At 47.7% G+C, this 22,194-nt stretch overlaps 2 protein-coding genes across 6 annotated transcripts in view; one reads left to right on the top strand and one right to left on the bottom strand.

The window, feature by feature from the left end:
- Positions 1-10,264, bottom strand: part of ACOX1 (acyl-CoA oxidase 1) — a 22,862-nt gene extending 12,598 nt beyond the window's left edge. Inside the window, exons 1-4 of one of the 5 annotated variants that reach the window (XM_081116012.1) lie at positions 10,049-10,264; positions 9,774-9,910; positions 9,341-9,500; positions 4,319-4,479 (exon numbers count right to left, since the gene is read on the bottom strand). In XM_081116012.1, coding sequence (XP_080972138.1) covers positions 4,319-4,479; positions 9,341-9,500; positions 9,774-9,882 — 430 coding nt within the window. In that variant the 5' untranslated portion in view covers positions 9,883-9,910; positions 10,049-10,264. Of the gene's footprint in view, positions 1-4,318; positions 4,480-9,340; positions 9,501-9,773; positions 10,002-10,048 lie in introns of those variants that run through there. The other 4 variants (XM_081116014.1, XM_081116011.1, XM_081116015.1 and 1 more) reach the window with 4 other exon arrangements.
- Positions 10,008-22,194, top strand: TEN1 (TEN1 subunit of CST complex). The gene is made up of 4 exons (XM_081116016.1): positions 10,008-10,311; positions 14,861-14,995; positions 16,910-17,067; positions 21,808-22,194. The coding sequence occupies exons 2-4, from the start codon at positions 14,904-14,906 to the stop codon at positions 21,927-21,929; spliced, it is 372 nt and encodes a 123-aa protein (XP_080972142.1). The 5' UTR covers positions 10,008-10,311; positions 14,861-14,903; the 3' UTR covers positions 21,930-22,194.

Genomic DNA, 22,194 nt, shown 5'->3' with positions numbered 1-22,194 from the left:
TGATGCTCTAATCAACTGAGCAACCCGGCCAGGACATTATATGTTATTTTAAAATAATTTATTTTAAAATAAAGCACCAACATTTTACTTGGTGAAGCACCAGAGTTAATTCTTTTAAACCCATAACACCGAAGGCCTTTCTAGTCTCTCCTCTGTGATAAAGGGCTGGAAAGGCTGGAAGTCAACACTGAGGACAAAATGATTTGATAATATAAGAGAAAGGAAGAAATAAAAATAACACCATCATTAATAAGTGATTTTAGAAAAGCTGTAAGGCCTTGGCCAGGTAGCTCAGACGCCTGAAGCCTTGTCCCAAAACACCAAGGTTACACGTTTGATTCCCCAGTCAGAGCACATACAAGAAGCAACTAATGAGTACACGAATAAGTGGAACAACAAACTGATGTCTCTCTCTCTCAAATCAATCGATAAGATAAGATAAAATAAAATAAAATAATAAAATAAAATAAAGAAAAGCTGTAGGCTATAAAGAAAAAGAAAAAAAATCACTGCATTCTTATCAATTAGGGCCATTGAAGTAGAAACCCCACAAAAGAGATTTACAAAAGCAACACAATATTTAAAATTTGTTCTGTAATTTAGCTCAGGATATTAAATATTTAATTAGGAAAATACATATATCTAATAGGATGAATAGAAGAAGATACGAATAGCAAAAAAAGAAACTGCTAGTCCTTGGCTGAAGGACTAAATAAAGTTAGTATTTCCCAGGAAGACACAAGGATTTAATGTAACATGCATTTTAATTCCTGTAGAATATATTTTACGACTTGACAAACTGAGATCAGAATGCATCTAGAACAAGTATGCAGGCACACGGAATACATGTGTCTTGAACTGTAACAATAGCAGGCTTATGCTATCAGATTTTCAAATATCTTACAAAGCAACAATGAACCCAAGTTTATGGTGCTAGGAGAAAAACAAAGGAAGAAACGAGTCACTGTGATATGTTTAAGATTCTGAAGTAAACTGGAACCATTATAAAACTCTAAGATGGACCAGAAGAACATAATGGAAAACGAGTTAGGAGTTAATAACCATAAAAACAGCGTGGGACTCATTCATCACTCTACAGCATACGCGAGTCGAAGCTCTGAGTACACATCGAAGCCACAGACCGGGAGAAAACAAAGAAAACTTACACCTGCTGAGGGAAGGGCGCACTGAATACGTGCGGCCAGATGCTGAGTGAACAGAAGGCAACGGAAACCTGGCAGGTACAAGACAATCACTAAGAGCAGCAGGCATGCTCCACTGGGTCAGTGCTCAAAGGAGGAAAACCCACACGTGGGAAATGCAGGCAGGAAGCCAAAACATGTAACAATATCCAGGCTCACTGGCACTGCAAATGAAAACTTAACTCTTAGGTATACATTAACGTAGCAAAACAAAACCACAGTAACCATGCTGATGGGGCCATGGAGATCCAAGCATACTAATAAGTTGCTAAATACACTCTAAACTGGTTCTACGTTTCAGGAAAAGTCTTGAACTATGCAATGAAAGCTAGAAAATGATCATTTCCATTAATGCAGTAATTCGTTTCTGAGATATTCTAAAGACATAACTGCAAAGAACATAGTTTTGTAAAGAAGCTGATACTGTTATTTTTAATAGAGGGGAAATTAGACTAACCAAACACCAAGGGAGCAAGTCTCATGGGAAGTCCCAACAGGGAAGAGACTCACCCAGGAAGAGGGACAGGAGACCGTCGGGGAGACAGAGCAGTGATGATACAGGGGAAGAAAGATCAGTGACTTATAAAATCAAGTTCACTATTTTTCAGGTTTCAGAGGGAGAAAGATGCTGTATTTCAATTTGAGTATTGGTGATGGGAACTTGTAAAGATACTGCACCACCTTCAAGGATGCTCATAACATACTGTGTAAGCTTCATTTTCCTCAATATTAATAACAACAGTAACAGAAAATGACACACAAGAAGAATCACCAGGGAGTGACCAGACCAGAATGTGAAATGATCAAGTACCTGAGAAAACCCTGAATACTACCTGACCTGTGACCTGGAGAAATGTCTGGTCAGGATGATTAACCCTGGACCACACACGCTTTAGGTTGTCCCTTCAACACCCAAACCCCAGGGAGCGGGGGTCCCCTCAGCCCAGACCTCTGCCTTCGATGAAGGCCACAGACCTACGCACAAAATTCAAGTCAGAACTTATGTGCCCATGCAGACAGGTGTGTATTTAGAGGACGGAAGACATTCTAGAGGCAAGAGAGGAGCCGGGTGACTGAAACTTTCTGCAGGAGATGGGATTTTAAGGTTCCTGAGAATCCTGGAATGGGCAACACTGAGTCTCTCACTTCTGAGGGGCTCCCCAGAAGTGAAAGAATCCCAGGCGCAAAGTTAGAGCCAGCTCTGCAAGAACACTTTACATAATCATTGTTGATCAATGTTCCAAAATCTCAGGACTTAAATAGTCAAACCTTTATCTTGTGCCAGCTGCTCCTGCTCTACTGCCAAGCTCTCTGATGCTGAACTTTTTATGTAATCTGCCTAAGGTACCTACTGTCACATGAGGGAATGGGCTAACAGACTGGCTGGCTTTCCTGGGAAGGAACAGCAGTCAATGGAGCACAGCCCGCACCAATGGGAACTGACAGGATTCAGGATTCAGGCAGGAAACAAGACCCAACCCTAACATGTATTCTCTAAGCGGTGCTTTCCAGCCTTCCTCATCTCATGGCACACGCAAACTAAGTACGAAAATTCTGCGACACACCAAAAAAGGTATTTTATTTCTTTCCAATCTGACACATACACAAAAAAGGTATAATTTTGATTCACTCACACTGGACGGCTGTTGTGTGGCTGCCGTCACTATTTTATCTGACAATCTAAGGGGAAAGAGGTCAGTGCCCTGACTAAACAGTCACGCTTTAAAAATTCCTGCAGTGCACCAGGGAGCGTACTACAGCACACCAGCTGAGAACCTCAGCTCTAAAGTAAACTGTAGAGATGAAGACAAAGTTGGTTCAAACACAAGAAAATATCTAAAAATCAGAAGCCACAGGAAAAAACTCTCACATTTGCAAACTCGCCCAGAGCCTGTAGTCCAATTTCTGGGCTCCTCAAACCAGTGAAGTTCAAGCCTCATTTCTTCCGCTCTTCCTTCAAAATGTAGGGCAAATATATATTTGGAATGTACTTTAAAAAGAGAGGAGGGTTAGACCAGTAAGAGACAAACATATCAGACCCATTCGGACCCAGGACGGTTTACACCCTATGCCTCCTACGAACAGCACGACTATTAAGTCAAATAAATTCTGCCATGATACACCCTGAAAGAGAAAAAGCTATTTCAAGATCACAAAACTCTCTTCCAACCCCCACCAAGGTGGAAAGACCACATGAAGTTATTGTCCTTCCCTCGGGACCCCTTTCCTCAGGCTGTAGTTTCAGCATTGGCCTGAAGCTCAGATCTTGGGTGTTTGACAAGGTGTTCAGACCACAGAACCAGAATCTGCAGTCCTCCCGGGGATCATGATAAAAAGCATTTTCTTAAACCAATTCACAAACCAAAATGCACCAAATCCTCTTTCCATCTTTACTCTCCTTTATTTACATAACGAAGCAATATGATAATTAGGAATGAGACTGGGCAGTGCAAATTCAAGACACATACCTGCCAATGGCCTTGTCCATGAAAACAAACTTATTTCACATCAAGACCAAACACAATACTTTTTGAAAGTAGCCAGGCTTTTAAGAACAATTTAACTGAGAATTATTCATAATGCAAAGTCCATGGACATGTATAGGTAAGACGTATAAAAGAAACAAAGAGAACCATCGACTTTTTTTTCAAACTGCCTTATAGCCCCACCAGTGGGCAATGAAAGAGCAAGACACTTAACCGCTCTAGTCCCCTGCCCCCATTAAAACCCACATTTTATTAAAGCAGAGCCATCTCCCAGACGTAGAGGCAGCAACCCTCTCAACAATTCCCAAGAAAGCTTTAACAATCAGACACTAACACAGTGGGGTATTTTGCCATATTTTAACCCCATATTTCCCAACTGCTCAACACCTGTTAAAAATTGGGGTATGGAGCAACGGTAAATAACAACGAAGGATGTTTCAGGCCAGAGTCCTGGGCCAGTTTATGGGGAAATGATCTATGAGAGGACAAGGCGCTGAGTTTTATTTAAAATTTAATGATTTAAAAGTAAAATCTCAACTGTGTAGCAGCAGGAAAAAACAAATGCCAGGAGTCATCTGTTAACTGAAGTCCTGAGGTGGGTTACCCACTGACCCTCAGATGTGGACTAACCGTGGCCCAGTTCCGTCTGGGCGTAGGTGCCAATTATCTGGAGCTCTTTGGCGGGACGCAGCCATTTCTCTTGCTGAGCAGTGGTGCCCTGATTCAGCAAGGTGGGAATAAACATGGAGAAATTGAGGCCCACGGGTTCCACAAAATTGATCATATGTGGTCTACAGGAGAGAAAAGAAAAGGGTCTCAGCCTCAGGCTAGAAACTGCAGCCTTGCACCCTTCCTGCCAGACCGGCCCCAGGACCAAGGGCAGGAGCCCTCAAACCCCTTTCTCACGAAATTAAACGTAGTGGAATCTTTTCTGCCCCTTGCCATTTCAGGGCCAGATTCCTCTTTAATTCTATACTTAATCCAGAAAGCAAATTCTACCAACCGTTTTAGCCTAAGAACACTTTCTGTTTTTGGTTTTGTTGGTGTTATGCATTGGTTTGGCTGGTTGGATTTTTTGGAGCATGTGTCTTTATTTTCAGGTTTTACTTGTTTGAAAATCAAAATAATTCCATACAATACTTACTGTAGGTCTGTTAAAACAGCCTCAAAGGACGGAGGAAGGAGACGTGACTTGGGGGGTGCACACACAACACGATGTGCAGGTGGTATGGATAGACTTGTACACCTGAGACCGGTATGATCTTGTTAACCAATGCCACCCAATAAGTTCAATAAAATTAAAAACTCAAAAAAACTGTCAAAAAGCATAAGACAGTCAGGAAAAGTGCACACTGACTAGATACTTGATATTAAACAGCTGTTCATTTTTTCTGCACAATGACACGGTTGTGGCTGAGTTTTTTTAAAGACACACAATAAAACATTACAGATGAAAGAAGGTGAGCAATCTATCCCTAGACACCGAAGCAAACACCCAGAGTGGTAAACGCACATTCCAGGGCCGAAGCACACACTTGAACGGTCTGCGGTTTACAGATGGGTCAGCAGGTAATGTGAGCCTGCTAAACATTTATTGCCAATGGGCTCTGAAAATCACTTGATTAAAGGAACTTGAATCATAATGAAATTCAGTCTTTAACTATTTTCTCATGACGCTCATGACTTCTCAGGGGATGAAGAGGGGGTGGTGTTGCCACCAGTGTGTCCTGATCTGTACAAGCAGAGCATGAACCAAGGGTCGGGGGCAGGCTCGCAATTCAACTTTGCAGAGGCCCTGAGATCACCTTTCGGGGGGAAGATCACCTTCCAGAGGTGCCGGACAGACTCAAACACCCAAGGAAAGCCTGGGCTGGCCCTCATCAGCGTTCCAGGATTTTTACAGCAGTATCAACTGTTAATTGAAACTGAATGGAGGGCAAGAGGGGAAGGATGGGTATGAACAGAAAAGGGGAGCTGCTTTCCCCCAGTAGCTGAGATTAGCAGCATTTTCCTGCTGCTACGCTGTAGGAAAGTAACATGCTTCACAAAACACCCCCACCTCACTGACGTGGGAGCTGAAGCCTAACAGTCACGTGTAGAGAGTAACGTGTAGAAGTCACTCTGAAAGGCAAGAGCACCATGGCACTCCCTGACAGCCACGTCCTACCAAAAGAGGAAACAAGCCTACAAGGATTCCTGAGAAATACAAGTGGTCACTTTGGTGCTAGAGATGGTGCCAATATAAGACGCTCCTACCTCCATGAGGGAACTGAGACTCTGGGTTTAAAAAATGACGACTTTGGCACAAAATAATTCTAGGAAACTGAGAGGGGAAAATATGTGACACAAAATAAAGATTGCCAAATATTTATGTTAATATTTAACATAATTCTTTTTGGAGGCCACTTGAAAATTAACTCAAGAACAAACTCTGAGTGCTTGTTTTTAAGTTATGTTTAATCCCTCCTGAAGATGCTTTCCAAGGAACCAGCTTTAAAAACCTGAGAAGGGCCCGGCCAGGCAGCTCAGTTGGTTAGAGTGTGGTCCTGATATGCCCAGGTTGGGGGTTCAATCCCTGGTTAGGGCACATACAAGAAGTAACCTATAAATGCATAAATTAGGTTCTCCCTCTCGCTTTAAAAATAAAAATAATAATAATAAAAACCTAAGGATGCTGTGACTACTTCTTATTAGAATTTTAAATTACTCTGAAGAACATTTTGTTTTTTCACAGCAAACAGTTAACAGACAAAATTACAGGAAAGGAGTTCAGAAAAACAACTTTTATATTCCCCCAACAGCAAGGCCTTATTTTCTCAAGAACTGAAAAGTTCTTTTGTTGCTCAAGTTGAGACATTCCAAAGTATTTTACTAATATTCAGTCAACTTCAAAATACTCTCATAAGTGAGTTGTATTTTGATAGGAGGAATAGATGTAAAAGAGATCAGTAAATGCCCAAAATCCCCAGAAAGAGAAAGATTACTGTTTTCCATCAATTCTAGCACACCCTTACCTCAACTTTAGCATTTAAGAAATCTGATGTATCTTACAATTTATGCTACATCATAATTATATAAATTTCATAATTATATAAAACGTGGGCATGAGTTACAATCAATGGAGGCTTAGACCTGATAGAATTCATTACTTGCCAAGAATACTTTTCAATCCCCTTTTCTTACATAGATTGATCTCCCAGTATTATCCTATGGATACTGGAAGGATGTCAAAGGGTATGTTCAAGTTTGTTCTTTAGTCCCCAAATAGCAAGGTATGCATCATGAAAAATACACAAAACTGCCAGCTGTCCACTAATTTTTAACCCACATAAAGAACTTTGTCCTATTTCCTTGTGACTTCCCTTTAATCTGGTTACCATCACAGATTATGAAATCTTCTAACCAACTCTGAATAACACTGCATCAACCATTTAAAAGCAAAACAGCCCTAGCCGGCTGGGCTGGGCGTGCCTCGGCTCACCCGCTGAGCATCAACCCAGGATCCAGGAGATCGCGGTTTGATTCTGGGTCAGGGCACATGCCCGGGTTGCAGGCCCGATCCCCAGCAGCAGGCGTGCAGGAAGCAGCCGATCAATGACTCTTTCATCATAGATGTTTCTATCTCTCTCTCCCTCTCCCTGAAATCAATAAAGATATATATAAAAACAAACAAATAGCCCTATCTGGTTTGCTCAGTGGCTAGAGCATCGGCCCCCAGGACTGAAGGGTCTCTGGTTTGATTCCAGTCAAGGGCAGGTTCAATTCCAGGCCCCAGTCGGGGCAGTTGAGGGAGGCAACCAATTGATGTGTCTCTCTCACACTGATGTTTGTTTCTCTCTCCCTCTCTTTCTCTCCCCCTTCCACTCTCTCTGAAAAGCAAAGGAAAAAATATCCTCAGGTGAGGATTAACAGAAAAAAAATAAAATAAAATAAAAATAAAATTCAGAAACATAATCTTCTAGGAGTTGCTCTACCTCAGCGATTTTCAACCAGGGGCAGCAAGACACACATTGGTGTATCACAAGAATTTTTAAAACAGGCAACACCAGTCCTGGGCAGGTAGCTCAGTTGGTTAGAGAGCATCGTCCCAATATGCCAAGGTTGTGGGTTTGATCCCTGGTCAGGACACATACAAAAATCAAACAATGAATGCACAAATAAGTGGAAAAACAAATCGATGTTTCTCTCTCTCCCTGGCTAAAATCAATAAATAAATTTTTAAAAATTTATAAATCTCTTAAAAACAAGCAAACATACAATACCTGACCTCAGTCAGGGGCACTGACCTCTTTTCCTTTCGATTGTCAAATACATGACAATAGCCAACAACAACAGCCATCTGGTGTAAATGAATCAAAATTATACCTTTTTTTATCAGATTGGCAAAAAATATAACATATTTCTTGGTGTGCCACAGTTTTAGTAATTAGTTTGTGTGTGCCATGAGATGAACAAGGTCGAAAATCACGGCTCCACCTTAGTAGCCCCCCAGCCATGAGTTACAAACTTTAAAAATTAAAAAAAGAGCATTTGGAAGTTAGTAAGTATTCTAATTTGGGCTACCAAAAATAAACTGTATTTTTATAACTAAAATGAAAAGGAATTCTGAGGGAAGTGCTAAGGACCAGAGTAAATTATTTCATCTTGACAATAGTAAAGAGGTAAAGCTGAAAACAATTAGATACCAAATGTACTAGAGGCAACAGTATTATGGGAGGAATGACTTTTACTACATAAAGGCAAAACTTGTAATGAAAACCTGTTTCATTTTTTTCTTGGATCTTGAATATACACCATTCACATCACTTAATCTTTATTGATGAAAATACTGGAATTCTTCTAAAATGTAGAAACCTAAAAGAGGAAATGCCCAGGAATAAATAAGAAGTGTAAGAGGTGCTACAGGCCAAAGGGAACCTTGTACTAAGATCATGTAATTATGGAGTGTTTACTTACTTCAAGGCAAAAACAAAGTGCATTTTCCCCCCAATTAAATAACAAAACACAACAAAAAGTGGATGGTCTGAAAAAGGGAAAGACTCTTTTTTTCAGGGGCTGGGACCACAGGATGGTTTTATGAGGCCTCACATGCACCAGAGAACCGTGTTACCACTGCCTGCAGGTTCAACAATGCCGAGTTCTTAGAATACTTCATATGCATTCTGAGATTTGACTTATGTTCTTCCCCCACCCCCTAGTTTACATTATTTAAAACTCAAGATCTACGCCACCACAGAAAAATATAATGTTATTGCTACAAAATACTTAAATGTTTGGTCTTGCAAATGAAAAATCCTTCCAAGTCAGCATCTAAATTTAGCAGGCCTCCTTCCTACAAAGAGCAAAAGCACTTTGAATTTAAATCACTCAAAATTGAGACTCCTGGCCTAAAGAACTTATACTGTTCCTGAGAATGAAAATTGCAGGGTCTCCAATTTGTTATCAGCATTCCACCAGGTCATCCCTTTAAAAGGTCTAAATACAAGCCTAATCATTTATCTTCCACGCATTCAGCTTCCAAAGTAGCCTGAAAACATGCCAGTCTGCGTCTTCAAACGCCAAGCGCGATGAGAAAGCACCCGCGGTCCGCGGATTTAAGGTTTGGGCTTTGATCACAGATGAAAATTTGATCTACGACTAGGGCCTACGTACTTTTTAAACCACGTGATTTCCTCAGGATCCGAGATGCCAAACTCCCTGATCTTCTGCACCATGCTGGCACTCTTCTTAACAGCCACCTCGTAACGCTGGCTGCGAGTGAGGAAGTTCAAGTCCTCGTGCTGTAAGTCCGGGTCGTTCAGAATCAGGTTCTCTGGAAGGGATTAAAGGGCATCAAGACGAAGACAGGAATTCTGGGCTCCGTTACCAGCTCCCTGAATCGCAGCTGGCTTCAGAGGCACGGCCCAGGTCCCCTCTCGGACGGGCGAACCCCCTCCGCACCCCTCCACAGGCCGCCCCCAGAAGTGCAGGTCGCGGCTCCCCTAAAGCTGGGCCAGAGCCCAGGTCCGACAGCACCCCCAGACTCTATCGAGGGAGTCTCAAGCCTTGCTCGGGGAAGGAGGGAGGCCTGGCCCGCCGCCCTCACCGATCTCTCGCCGGCGCCGGGTGTTCTCCGGGCTGCCGTCCAGGACGTGCGTGAGCAGCTCCGGGTTGAAGCTGGCGGAGGCCCGCTCCCTGCGCAGGTCCGGATTCATGGTGACAGCCGTCGGAGGTAGCGGCCTACTGCGGTGACGAAGGTTATCGGGAGCTGTAGCGCCGGCGGGGCCCGGAGAGCAGCCCCAGCACCGCGCGAGTCCCCGCCCCCGGCCCGCCCCGGCCCGCCCCTTCGCCGTCACCGCCGCCCCCGGGAGCGTGACGGACCCGAGCCAAGGTGGAGGCGGCGCCGTCCTGGTCGCCGTGACCCGGGCCCAGCCACCGGGAAGGCGAGTGCCCAGCTCTCGGCCAGGAGAGCCCCAGAGCAGACGCCCCCCCTCCCAAAACCCGGGAAGAGACCCTGGAAGCTGCACAAGAAATTGTCCGGGGGGAGGAGGGGGAAGCGAGACGCGCTCAGCCCCGCCCCTCGTTCGTCACGTGATCACGCGGGCGGGAAGAAGCAGCCCAAGGCCTCCCGGACGCGCAGACAGGTTGGCTGGGGGCTTGGGAAGGGGCGGGACCACAAGGTGGAGGAGGACTGCGCCTGCGCCTGGGGTCTGACCCGTCTCGCCGCTTCCGGGTCCGCACGCAAAAGCCTCCCCGGAAAAGAGCGGGGAAGGGGAGTCGAGGTCCTAGGGGAGGTGAACCCTGGGCTCTGCGCAGTTGCTAGGGGGCGTCGCAGGGTGTCCCCAAAGCCTCCCGGATTGGGCCAAAAAAGACGGGGACCCAGTAGCACTGGGGGGGGGGGCTCCAGTGTTATCTTTTAAAATAATGGCACCTTTGCTGCCAGAGGCGTGGGCGGCGTTGCGCTGGGAGGGGCGCGGACTTCGCCTGAGGCCGAGCTGGCCCGAGGGGAGAGATCTTTGGAATCCACTTTATTGTCTTCATGATGATCTTCGCCGTCGTCCGAGTTGTAAATGCACAGGTTTTAAAAACCTAGTACAGGGGGATTTGTAATGAAAAGCAAACGTTCCCCACCCTCGGACGCAGCCACTTTTAATCAGTTGTGCTTTTAGTTCTGATTCCTTAAAAAAAAAAAGATAAGTAAAATCCTTAAATCCTGTTTTTAGTTGTTCGTTTAGACTTCAGGCCATGATAATGAAGATAAAGCGCACTACGCCACCCCCTTTATATCTCCCTAATTTACCTTTGTAACTTTAATCAACATACTTTTATATATAAAAGAAGTTACAGGCCTGGGATGTGACTGCTCACCTTGATGACCTGCCCATGTAGGAATTTATGATCAGGTCACCCTGTGAGGTGACTTTCCACAGAACCTTTTTTTTTTTTCTGTCCACAAAACTATACATTTAAATGCTGTGTTCCTTCCAGTACTGGGAATAAGGGTAAATGAGTGAAGCATTCACCTCCCAACACAAAATTTAAGGAAGAGCCAAAGAATGAATAGATTAATAGTGTTCTAATGTAACATTTAAAAAAAATCAAAAGTAATGCAAGAAAATCCACGATGAACAAAATAGCAAAATTTTAAATAAAGACAAGATCGTGATTGCCGATTGTTCCTTTTGTCTCAAGCTCCAGTCTCCCTGGCAAGGGCACTATTACTGATGCTGTTTTTAGTGCCCCCGGGCATTAAAATATTATTTTGGCTACGGTGTTTAGGTTGTATTCCTCTTGTCAAAAATTGGCTCAGAGTATCACCAACACACAACCTGTTAGTAGACAGAGCTGAGTTTATTGTGTTCTCTGGAAAGGAGAGCACTACTTGGCAGAGCTTTGGCAGAATCTCAGAGAGGCGAAGGTAAGGCCAGAACTGGAAGTTTGGTTTAAGGCGGGTCTTTCAGTTCAGGGTCTTGTTTAGGATTGGGTAAGAACCACTGCACGACAGTCCAAAATTGCTGGAAACGTTAAGGCGAGGGAATTCAAAGAATCTCAGTGGGCAAACTGGCTGTTGATGTTCAAACCAATTGCCTGGCCTGGACAGTCTAGGAAAAGTAAAAAAATGCCATTGAAGGCAGCAGACCACAAAGTCACATTCATGTAGGCGGTAAGGTGTTGGGGTTCTCTGTGTCCCAAGCTGAGTGTGGGAGTAGATGGTTTTGGTTTTCACTCTCTTCTGCGTCCACTCAATAAATATTTAATAATGTCCCCGATGCTGTATTAGACACATCCCACTGGTACCTTTAGCACCCATGGATGATGATTCTCTGAATACATTTTTCTCTGGGAAATTTCTAAAGACTTAGTAAAATAATCCTTTTATTTGGTTAGTTGAAATTTATTTAGTTGAGATTACGTGTAATATTTGTAATCCCCACGTGCTAGGACCTTTTGAGGCCATAGTTCAAATCATGTTGTGTAACTCAAGTTTTCACATTGAAGATTCATTGTGCAATAGAGACTAGCAAAGTTTTGTAACTTTTAAAGCATTAGCGAGCTGCTTCTGGGTTGGTGACCGTGCGGAGGGGCGTGGGAGGGCGCTGGAAGCTGCACGCCCCTTCCCACACCCCTTGTCCCGTGCACCTCTTCCATCGGGCTGTCCGAGTGACAGCCTTTCCTAATAAGCCGGGAGCCTAATCTGATTCTGGAGTGGCAAACATGCAGTCAAGGTTCTTGTCTTAAAAAACAAACCGGAAGCTGATACAGGCTCTCGCGAACTTGGTTACAGGTGTTATGTCTCTGACCTTCCATCCTGCTGCAGAAACCTTGGCGGTTGCTTTAGAAGAAATGAAAGAATTGGTCAGATTGGTTCACCATCCTTCCTGTAAAATATTTTCAAACTCCCCAGAGCTTCAGAGGAAGAGTAGTTCTTTTATTTCTCTTGTTCCTACCAGGGATATTTCTGCCAGAAGTGCCCTGGGGAATGAACAGGGCAGGGCCCTTAATTACAGGTTGCACCAATACTCAGACTTTTAGGGAGATTAGTTGGAATCCAGTTGAGTCACAAGAGAAGCCTGCCCTGAGCTCTCTTCTCGGGAACCTTGTGGAATGTGTGATAATATGTGGATAACGACTTATGGAGCCAGCTGTGCTTGTCTTAATAAACGCATAGCGACTTTTGTTTGAAAAGAAATTCAGGTTAAATTTATAAGTGTGTACCCCCCCCAAAGAGTCAGTTCTACTGTATGAAAATTTAAAAAATAAAACTAAATTTAATGGCATTGTTACTTATGGCTTAGCTTATAGTATACATGATGCTTGAAGAGTAGAAAAATTACCTTAAAAAAGATTCTGAAGTTTCAGCTTTCTGCCAGATTGGACGGGATCGTCCCCATTATCCCAAACGGGAAGGACTACAACCTCTGGGCTTTTTTTGTTTTTTTGTTTTGTTTTTCGCTTCTCTCTTATGCCAGAGGTGATTAGGGGGCTGTCTCGTGTCTGGTGACAGACGCTCTGCTCCCTGGTGGCGGACTGCAGAGCATGTGCATTTAGGGGGACAGAGCCGGACCTTGACCAGAGGCCCTGGCGCTGGGCCAGCCAAGCCCGGCTGGGCATACTGTCCTGAAATGACCAAGGGACACTGCTGGCCTCAGCAGAGGAGCCCAGAACCAAGGCTCTGAGTTACATTCCTCTTCTGGACTGAGGCTGCGTCATCTGATTTCTGCACGGATCTTACTTGGCATCGTTTCCTTACCATTTTCTTTGGTCACATCTCCTTTCTTGTCCCATCAAGAAGTAGTTGAAGGCTCTCACCCTCAGGATCCCTTTGTCATCGAATAATTATCGTTGAATCCCCACTTTGCTAACTTATTCTGCACGTGGCTTCTCATGGTACGGAGCTGTTCTCTCTCACACACACACACACACGTATATATTACATGTACACGCCTGTTCCTCACTTCTTTTCCAGATAGTGTATCTTGGAGATCTTGCCATATGAGTGTGTGTAACACCTCATCTTAAAAAGCCTACGAGTGGCCCTGGCCGGGTCGCTCATTTGGACCTTTGTCCCATACACCAAAAAGTGGCGGGTATGATACCCGGTCGGGGCATGTATGGGAAACAAACAATTAATTTCTCTCTCTCTCACTTCCTCTCTCTCTAAAAACCAATAACAATGCCTGGCCAGTGTTGCTCAGTGGTTGAGCGTCAACCCATGAACCAGGGGGTCGCAGTTCAATTCCCCGATTGTTGATTCTCTCTCATCACGGATGTTTCTGTCCCTCTCTCCCTCTCCCTTCCTCTCTCTGAAATCAATAAAAACATACATTTTTAAAAATCAGTAAAAACATATCCTCGGGTGATTAAAGGAAACAACCCGCAGGGTTCCATTGCGTTGTTGCAGCATCACTTAACCAGCCTTCTCTTTCCCTTTTTAAAAAATTGTAACGAAACCCCGTCACCCCCCCGTTTAACCAGGAGAAAAACGTGAGACAAACCCAAATTGAAAGTCAGCCCACGAAACCCCTGGCCGGTATCCTCAAAACCAGGGGGCTCGTCAAAGAAACAGGGACGTGTGAGAGACCGTCACAGGCCGGAGGCCCAGAGGAGCTGTGACCGCCAAGTGGCATGTGCTGTCCCGGAGGGGACTCCGCATCAGAAGAGGGACGTCGGGGAAGCTGAGGAAATCCAAGTCAAGTCGGAGTTGACAACATCTCTGTGGGGGCACTGATGCCGACAAGTGTCACACGAACGCGAAGTGTTAATTACGGGAGAAACTGGGGTGGTGTGTATAGGAATTCTCTGGACCGTCCTACGCGCTTTAAAAAAAAATCACTCTAAAAGTGTTCTAAAATAAAAAGGTTATTTTAAAACCCGTGAAGACTCCCTTTCTGTACAACTCTGAAAGAATGGAAGACTGTACTAGTGACGAAAGCAGGCCTCACGGCGGCCGGGTCCCGCGTGCTGGTGACAGGCGGCCCCCTGCGTCGGGGGGAAGGAAGGGGGTGGGTGGCAGGGGACTGGAGCAGGAGGAGCTTAGGTACGTAGTTTTGTTCTTCAGACTGTGATGGCATAACCTATCAAAAAGATGTTTTTAAAAAAATTTAAACCACCACCCACTGGAACTAGCCTATCCGACGTTGTGGGTCTCAGGCATCTGTTAATCCCCATCTCGTGGTCTGCTTGGTTTGTCAGAAATCTGCAACAACCCATCCCACGCCTTTGGTGACAGGAGCCAATGGCACTGCCCAAGCCTGGGACCTATTACTTCCCCTGGGAGGTCAGCGCCGGCCAGGTCCCCGACGGGGGCGCGCTGCGGACGTTCGGCAGGTGAGAGCGGTGGCTTCTTCACAAGGGGGGGGGGGTTAAGTGGCTCCCCCCCAAATTTAAATAATCATAATTTTGTCTATTTTTAAAATGCTAAAAACTTAAGATGCATTCATTGTAAAAAAAAATGTAGACAATCCATAAAGGTGTAAAGAAAGAAATAAAAAATCACCCGACATCCCACTGTCTAAACAACCACTGCTAATCTTTTGGTGATTACACACTTTTTCATGTGTGTGTATGTTTATATGTATATGTGGCTGAGTATGTATACACACTATATACACATATATACACATATACATACACACATACATATATACTGTATGAGTCATGTATTGCTGTATAATAAATTACCCCAAAATTTAGTGGCTTAAAATGATAACGAAAGCTTATTATTTCGGCCCTGGCTGGTGTGGCTCAGTTGGTTGAGCATCATACCCGTCAAGGGTTCAATTCCCGATCAGGGCACGTATATAGGTTTCAGGTTCAATCCCTGGTAGAGGTGCATATGGGAGGCAACCAGTCGATGTTTCCCTGTCACATCGATGTTTCCTCTCCCTCTCCCTCTCTCTCTAAAAAAAAAAAAAAATCAATAAAACAAAACAAAAGCTTATTATTTCATAGTTACTGTGGGTCAGGAACTTGGGAGTAGATTAGCTGGGCCAATGTCTGAAGGCCGGACGGGACCTAGAGGGTCTGCTTCCAAGGTGGCTCATTCATATGTCTGGCAAGTTAGTGCTGGCCTTGTCCATAAGACTCAGTTCCTCACAAGACTCTCTTGGAGAGGTATGTGTACGTATACAGGGTGCCCCCCAAAATGTATACACACTTTAACAGCTGATAGCTCAATTTTGAAAATGAAATATATTTTAATAAATACTGCCTTTATAATTATTCAAAGTGTGTGCATACATTTTTGGGGGGACACCCTTTATGTAGAAATATTTTAACTTAGATGAGATCCTGTTATATTACTAGGTGGTACCATTTATTTATTTACCAGGTAGACCTAGTTCTGCGCCAAGTGTATAGATCTGTGCCATTGCTTTAAATCCACTTTATACCATGGCATAGATATATCATAATTTATTTAACCAAAATCTGTTGACTTAACCAAAATCTACTGATTTTCGACAAAGACATCCATTCAACAGAGTGCTACTGAGCGATGGAAAGGAACAGAGCACTGATTTACTCAACGACATCAACAGATCTCAAAACCATCCTGCTGAGTGAAAGAAGCTAGACACAAAAGAGCCGTGCTGGCCCCAGCCAGGTCTGGCTCAGTGGTTAGAGTGTCACCCTGTGGACTGAAGGATCCCGGGTTCAATTCCGGCCAAGGGCACACGCCTCGGTTGCAGGCTTGGTCCCCAGCCCTGGCCATGATTGGGAAGCAGCCAATCTATGTGTCTCTCTCACATCGATGTTCCTTTCTCTCCCTTCCACTCTCTCTGAAAAAGCAATGGAAAAAATATCCTCTGGTGAGAATTAAAGAGAAAGAACTGAGAAATCCCATTTGCATGAGATTCTTGAACAGGAAAACTCAGCTATAGAGACCAAAAGCAAATCAGTGGTTGCCTGGGGTGGGAGACGGAGAGGTGGACTTCAGACGGGAGCAAGGGAACTTTGGGGTGATGGAAATGCACCTGATGTTGACTGGGGTGGTGGTTACACCAAGGGTGTATTTTGTCAAGTCTCGCTGGACAGGTGCCTTTTAATATTAAATGGATGTAATTTATAGCTCAACACTCTAGACTGAAAGCAGTTGTTGGGATTTGTTGCTGCCATTTTTATTTTGTCTGTCAAAGTGAGGCTGACCATTTCCCCTTGGAGTTATTGGCCTCCCCAACCCTTTCAAGCTCTGTGGTGGTTGGGTCTGTGGAGAGAAACAATCGCACTTTCCCCGACTTGCAGGCTGTGCCTCTACGACATGACCCAGTCCCGAGTGACCCTGGCGGCCCAGCATGGGCCTGAGCAGCACCAGATCCTCGTCTGCACCAAGTTGGTGGAGCCGTTCCGAGCCCAGCCGGGCTCCCTGTACATTGTCCTCGGGGAGCTGGAGCACCAGGAGGGTAAGCGGGCACCTTGCAGACGCTTTTTTTACTCTGGGTTCTGAGCGGTGGCTCTGTTAGGACTGGGCCTGGTTTCTGATGCCACAGGAGTCCCTCACCGGTGTTAACATTCCTTCCAAACCAGCCCCCAAGTTCAAGGACCCGCAGGAAATAGGTGATCGGGCTCAGAGCCCATCTGCTGCTCTGCAGGGCACTGAGGAAGGGCGGAGAGAAACCTTTCATTTCCGAAGGGCTGCAGAGCCCAGGCCTGGAGCCAGGTTTGCTTAAATCTTTTTGAATCTGCCCACCAGCCCTTACTCTGAGTCTTATTATTGTTAGTTCATAGATGAGAAGACCAAGGCTCAGGGAGGATGGGGCTGGAATAACCACCCCCAAAGTCAGGGTGAGAGAAATAGGACACAAAGGGCGGATCAAGTAAGAGCGACCTGGAAGGATCGCTGGCACCCAGAGCTGAGGGTTGCTCCGTTGAACCCAGGCACGTGCATCTTTTACCTCCCGTCGGCTGTCCCTGAGCCACTTTCCTTCACACCCGCCAGCCAACCGAGCCACCGGGCCAGGGCTTGCTGGTGTACTTTAAAGCGAATAAAAGGCATTGTCTCGCGCTCATAGATACCTGAATATGCATCTCGACCACCACCACCGTTACACCTCACAAACTTAATAGCTGTTTCCTCATATAATCTAATACCTAGTCCATGTTCACCTTCCCCCAGTTGCAAAAAAAACACACACAAAAAACCCCCTGTTTACAGTGGGCAGCTCAAATCAGGACCCTTGTGTCCATTTGGATCACATATCCCCAGTCTCTGCATCTCTAACCATTCTCTCTTCCTTTTTTCTTTCTTTTTTAAAAAGTGCCATTTACTGGAGAGCTTAGTTGTTCTATAGAATTTCCTGGAGTCTGGACCTGGCTCACTGTTTCCTCCTGGCCGCCTTACACCTGCTGCCTCCCTCCCTTGCGTCTATCCTGCCTTTTTCTGTTTAGATTCTATCTCAGGGCAACCAAACGATTGATGAGGGAAGGCTCTTCCACGGAGAACCACAGTGACTAAATGCAGGAGAAGTCATTACATTTGAAGGTCACCTCTTTCAAAGCTCCGGTGAAATAATAAACCCGGGCTACGATCGTTATCACCAGCTGCAGTGTCGTAGCGCAGGGACCAGGCCAGCACCTGGGCCTGCCGGGTCCATCCGACCATCAATGAGGCGGAGCAAGCAACTGATCAGCGACATTGCTGTGATGAATCGGGAAGGCACACAGTACCACTGCGCAGTGTTCTGGCCCAAAAAAGAAAAATCGAACCTGAGCAATCAACTCTTAGATCAGCAGCAGCCTCCCTAGGCACTCACTAGTTCACTGATCACATTACAAACTGTATTTTTTAAAATGTTTTTAATTTTTAAAAATTTTTAATTGATTTTTTAGAGAGAGGGGGAAACATTGATTTGCTATTCCACCTATTTATGCATTATTGGTTGATTCTTGTATGTGCCCTGACTGGGGATCGAACCCCAACCTCGGCACATTGGGACGATGCGCTAATCAACTGAGCTACCTGGCCAGGGCCTTTTTTTCTCTCTCTCTTAAAAAAGTAAAGTCTCCTAAGTTTCTAAAAGTGATACATGCTCATGGTTTGCAACTGACACAAGGAAAGAAAGGACAGTGAGGAGGGAGGGGCACCCCGCCCCCAGCCCGGGCACAGGGCGCATGGTGTGGCTGACCCCGGTCAGGTCCGAAGTCCTGTGGGAGGTTCTGAGGACAGACAAGCGGGTGCCTAAAGTCACTTGACATGTTTACACGTAGGGCTTGCTGGGAGATAGAAAAGGTGAAGAAATGCCAGCTCCGTGTCTAAACTCTCGGGCTGCGTCACCCTCGGGGCACCACCCACAGGCCCGAGGGCTCCCTGCCAGGTGCCTCGGTATCGGGACGCGCCTCGCCACGCGCTGCTCCGGGGCGCTGGTGGAATTCCCAGGCCGGAGGCTGCCTGGAGCGCTCGCTGTAAACCCCTCGCTGCCACGCTTCTGGTTTGTTCCAGCTGACCCCGTGCCCCCCCCCCCCCCCCCCCCCGTCGTGTCCTCGGGGACCTGTGCTCTTCCATCTCCGAGCCGCCTTTTCATGCTCTTGCCTTTGCGCCCGGACCCGCCTGAAACCTGGCTTGTTCCCAGGACCGCAGTTCCCCACCCTGCCTCCCACACCGCAGAGGTGGGGCCGGAATCCTGCTGGTTCCCGGTACCAGTTCTGCCACCCTGTGACCTGCCCCACGTCTGCCCCCGACACCCAGGCCCCTCCCAGAGCGGCCGCCTCTGCTCCCTGGACTGCTCCGGTCCACCCTCCGCCTGCCCCCCTCGGCCGTGGACTTTGGCCGCCTCCGTTCCCCCCCATCTCCTCTCTCCCGCCCGCTTTCCTCCCTCCAGCTGGACCTTTGTTTCAGCGACACCCCTGGCAGAAGCTTCAGCCCTCGCCTCTCACTCCCGCCTGATTAAGCCCCGACCTCCACCCTCTCGGTCCAGCCCAACTGTGGGTGGAGACAGGTCACAAAGCTCCTTGGATCCCTCGCATGACGACTTCAGGGTGTCTTATCTCACTGGGGTCGTCCACGCTGCCTGGAATTCCTCCCCCATGTCCCCCTCAACTCCCGTCCCACAATGCACACAGCTGTTTCAGGGGGTCACCTGTTACGCAAGAGCCCAACGTCCTCACCTCCCCAGTCCCTTTCGGCGAATTACCTCACCGCCTGCATCCCAGGTGAACTTGGGGCCGCAGGGGCCACACCCGTCAGCGGCTCCTTCCCTCCAGTCTGGGGTGGAGAAGGGTCCCCCTGCCCGAGGCGCCGTGACCGTGGCCTGCCCTCCGCAGGGGCGCTGCTCTCCCAGCCGAACCCTTCACCTGCTTCCGCAGGTTCTTCCCCCTCAGTATTTAAGGCTCCAGCAGCCGCTTCCACGTGAAGACAGTAATGATACTAGCCATTGGGGCCAGGCGGCACCGGGGAGGCCGAGCGAGGCCTCGGCCCCTATCCAGGTCCTTGTCGCGGCCCAAGAAGGAATTCAAGGGCGTGATGGAAAGATTTAGCGAAGCACAGTAAACTTACGAAAGTGATAGCACCCACTGGAGAAGTGAGAGTGGGTGACCTCGGAGATCGAGATGCGCCCATGGGGTCTGGGTGGAAGATTTTTATGAAACATGGGCAAGGTTAGGGGAGCTAGGGTGGTCCTCTGCCTCTGACGCTGGTGGGTGACTGCTTGTGCTGCCTGTCCTTGTCTCTCCTCTCCAGGCATCGATTTGGGGGGCGGGGAGCACGAGGAATCCCCTCAATTACAGGAAATTGAGGAGGGGGAAGTGGCGGAACAGGCGGTCCGTGGAGGTCGCATCTGTGATGTTCTATCCAAGATGGAGAAGGGGAGGGGCCGAGCTTGAGGCCTTTGCTCCCTGCTCTAACTTTCCTGCTCAGTAATAATAATAATATAATAATGAATGTCACCTTCTGCTCTATACGCCTGCTTAGCTGCGACCCTCTTTCCCTTCACAGTCACTCTTCCTAAAAGGAGGTCCGACCGTCCCCCATATCACGCCTCCCTTGTCTCTGGCTCACACCTCAATCCAATGCATTGTGATGACGCTTGTCCCTCCATCCCTCCTTCTTGCTCCCAGCCAGAGCCCTATTTGGAGATTTTTTAACCGTGAATTAGACTCCGATTTTGCCCTTGCTCTCCCCGCCTCGCCCTGAGCACACGCAGCTGCTCTGTGAAAGCGATTTTGGGCCACACGTGTCCCAAGGAAAGGTGCAGGCCTCGCAGTGCCACGAGACGTTGGGGCGGACGCCCTGTCTGGTTGATAGCATCGCTAGCCCGGCTGTTCCTGAAGAGGGTGGAGAGTCCACCGTGGACACTGGCCGACAGACCCAGGCATTGCCCCTTGCCCGCTGCACGCCTGGCTGTGCAGCCTCTGCAGCCCATCACCGGGGCCAGCGGGAGTCAGCGACACACAGGTGACCCCGTGTTTCCCACACGTCGACCTTCCCCTGCGGAAGACTGGAGTCTACACCGGCCAGCACGCATTCGGCCCCCAGGCTGTGCTAAGTCAAGTCCCCGTGGCCTGGACGGGAGGAAAGCTGGGCATAGGCGTTGCTGATCAGAGAGCCCGTGGCTCTGAGCTGCACCTAAGGAAGACCGGAACCGCGATCTGGAGCACTGAGTGCATGCCCCGGTTCATCTGCAGAGCGGGGAGCACATGAGTGCAAAAATAAGTAAAAGAACAACCAACAGGGGCAAACTCCAGGTGTCTTTTTTTTTTTCCTGTCTGATGTCACTTGAACACCGACAGACCTTTTCATGAGGTCCCCACAGCACCTGCTAGAAGCCCCCCCCTTTGCCCCTCGTGCAGGGGGTGGGATGACTCTCCCCTGGGGTTGATTACAGATGGGGTCCTCTGTGCCCTGATTTCCAATGCCAGAGGGTGCCAGGATGCCCTTCCCTTGGTACAGATGGAAAACTGGGGTGGCGACTGCGACCCCTCCTCAACCCCAGGCTCTTGGGGCCTGTAGAAAGGTGGCAAGAATTAAGCTGCGAGGGAGGGAGGCAGAGGATAGGTCTGTCCGCCCGTGTCCCCTGGAGGGCCGGACTTTCTGGGCCACCCTCTCGGCTCCAGGCGTGCGCCTGTGGTGCGGGGCCAAGGCGACAGCCCGCGGGGCCGCCTGTGCCCGGCTCCTCCACAGCTCGTGCCCGGCGGCTCGTGTCTTGCAGACGGAGGCGCGGTGGTGAAGGCCCGGGTGCTGACCTGCGTGGAAGGGCTGGACCTCCCCCGGCTGGAGCGAGCCATCGGAGAGCAGAGGCGGTACCAGCGCGAGAGGGGCGGCGGCGCGTAGCACGCGCCCCTGCAGACGCGGGGGCTGCTGCAGACAACACGCGGGGCTTACCCGGGCGGCGGCCTGCTCGGGGGCCCGCGAGCAGAGGGCAGCGCTCGAGCATCCGGACTGTCCCAGAAACGAGGGCGCACAGGCTGCGCTGGAGCCCGCCGCCCCCTCTCCTCCCCTCCTCACCCCCTTCCCCCTCCCGCGGGAGAGCACAGGAGGCCCAGCCCCAGCGCTGGGTGCCTGGTGTCGGCCTGAATAAAGGCGCTGGTGGCAGGAC

This window comes from Miniopterus schreibersii (assembly GCF_964146895.1).
Source record: "Miniopterus schreibersii genome assembly, chromosome: 16".
NCBI classification, from domain to species: domain Eukaryota; kingdom Metazoa; phylum Chordata; class Mammalia; order Chiroptera; family Miniopteridae; genus Miniopterus; species Miniopterus schreibersii.
The sequence above is the reverse complement of the archived record's forward strand: the minus strand, read 5'-3'. Positions and strand labels throughout refer to the sequence as shown.

Coding starts and splice junctions, on each gene's coding strand:
- TEN1 (XM_081116016.1), top strand. CDS start 14,904: ATGGCACTGCCCAAGCCTGGGACCTATTACTTCCCCTGGGAGGTCAGC. Junction 14,996..16,909: donor GCGCTGCGGACGTTCGGCAG/GTGAGAGCGGTG, acceptor CCCGACTTGCAG/GCTGTGCCTCTACGACATGA. Junction 17,068..21,807: donor GGAGCTGGAGCACCAGGAGG/GTAAGCGGGCAC, acceptor CGTGTCTTGCAG/ACGGAGGCGCGGTGGTGAAG.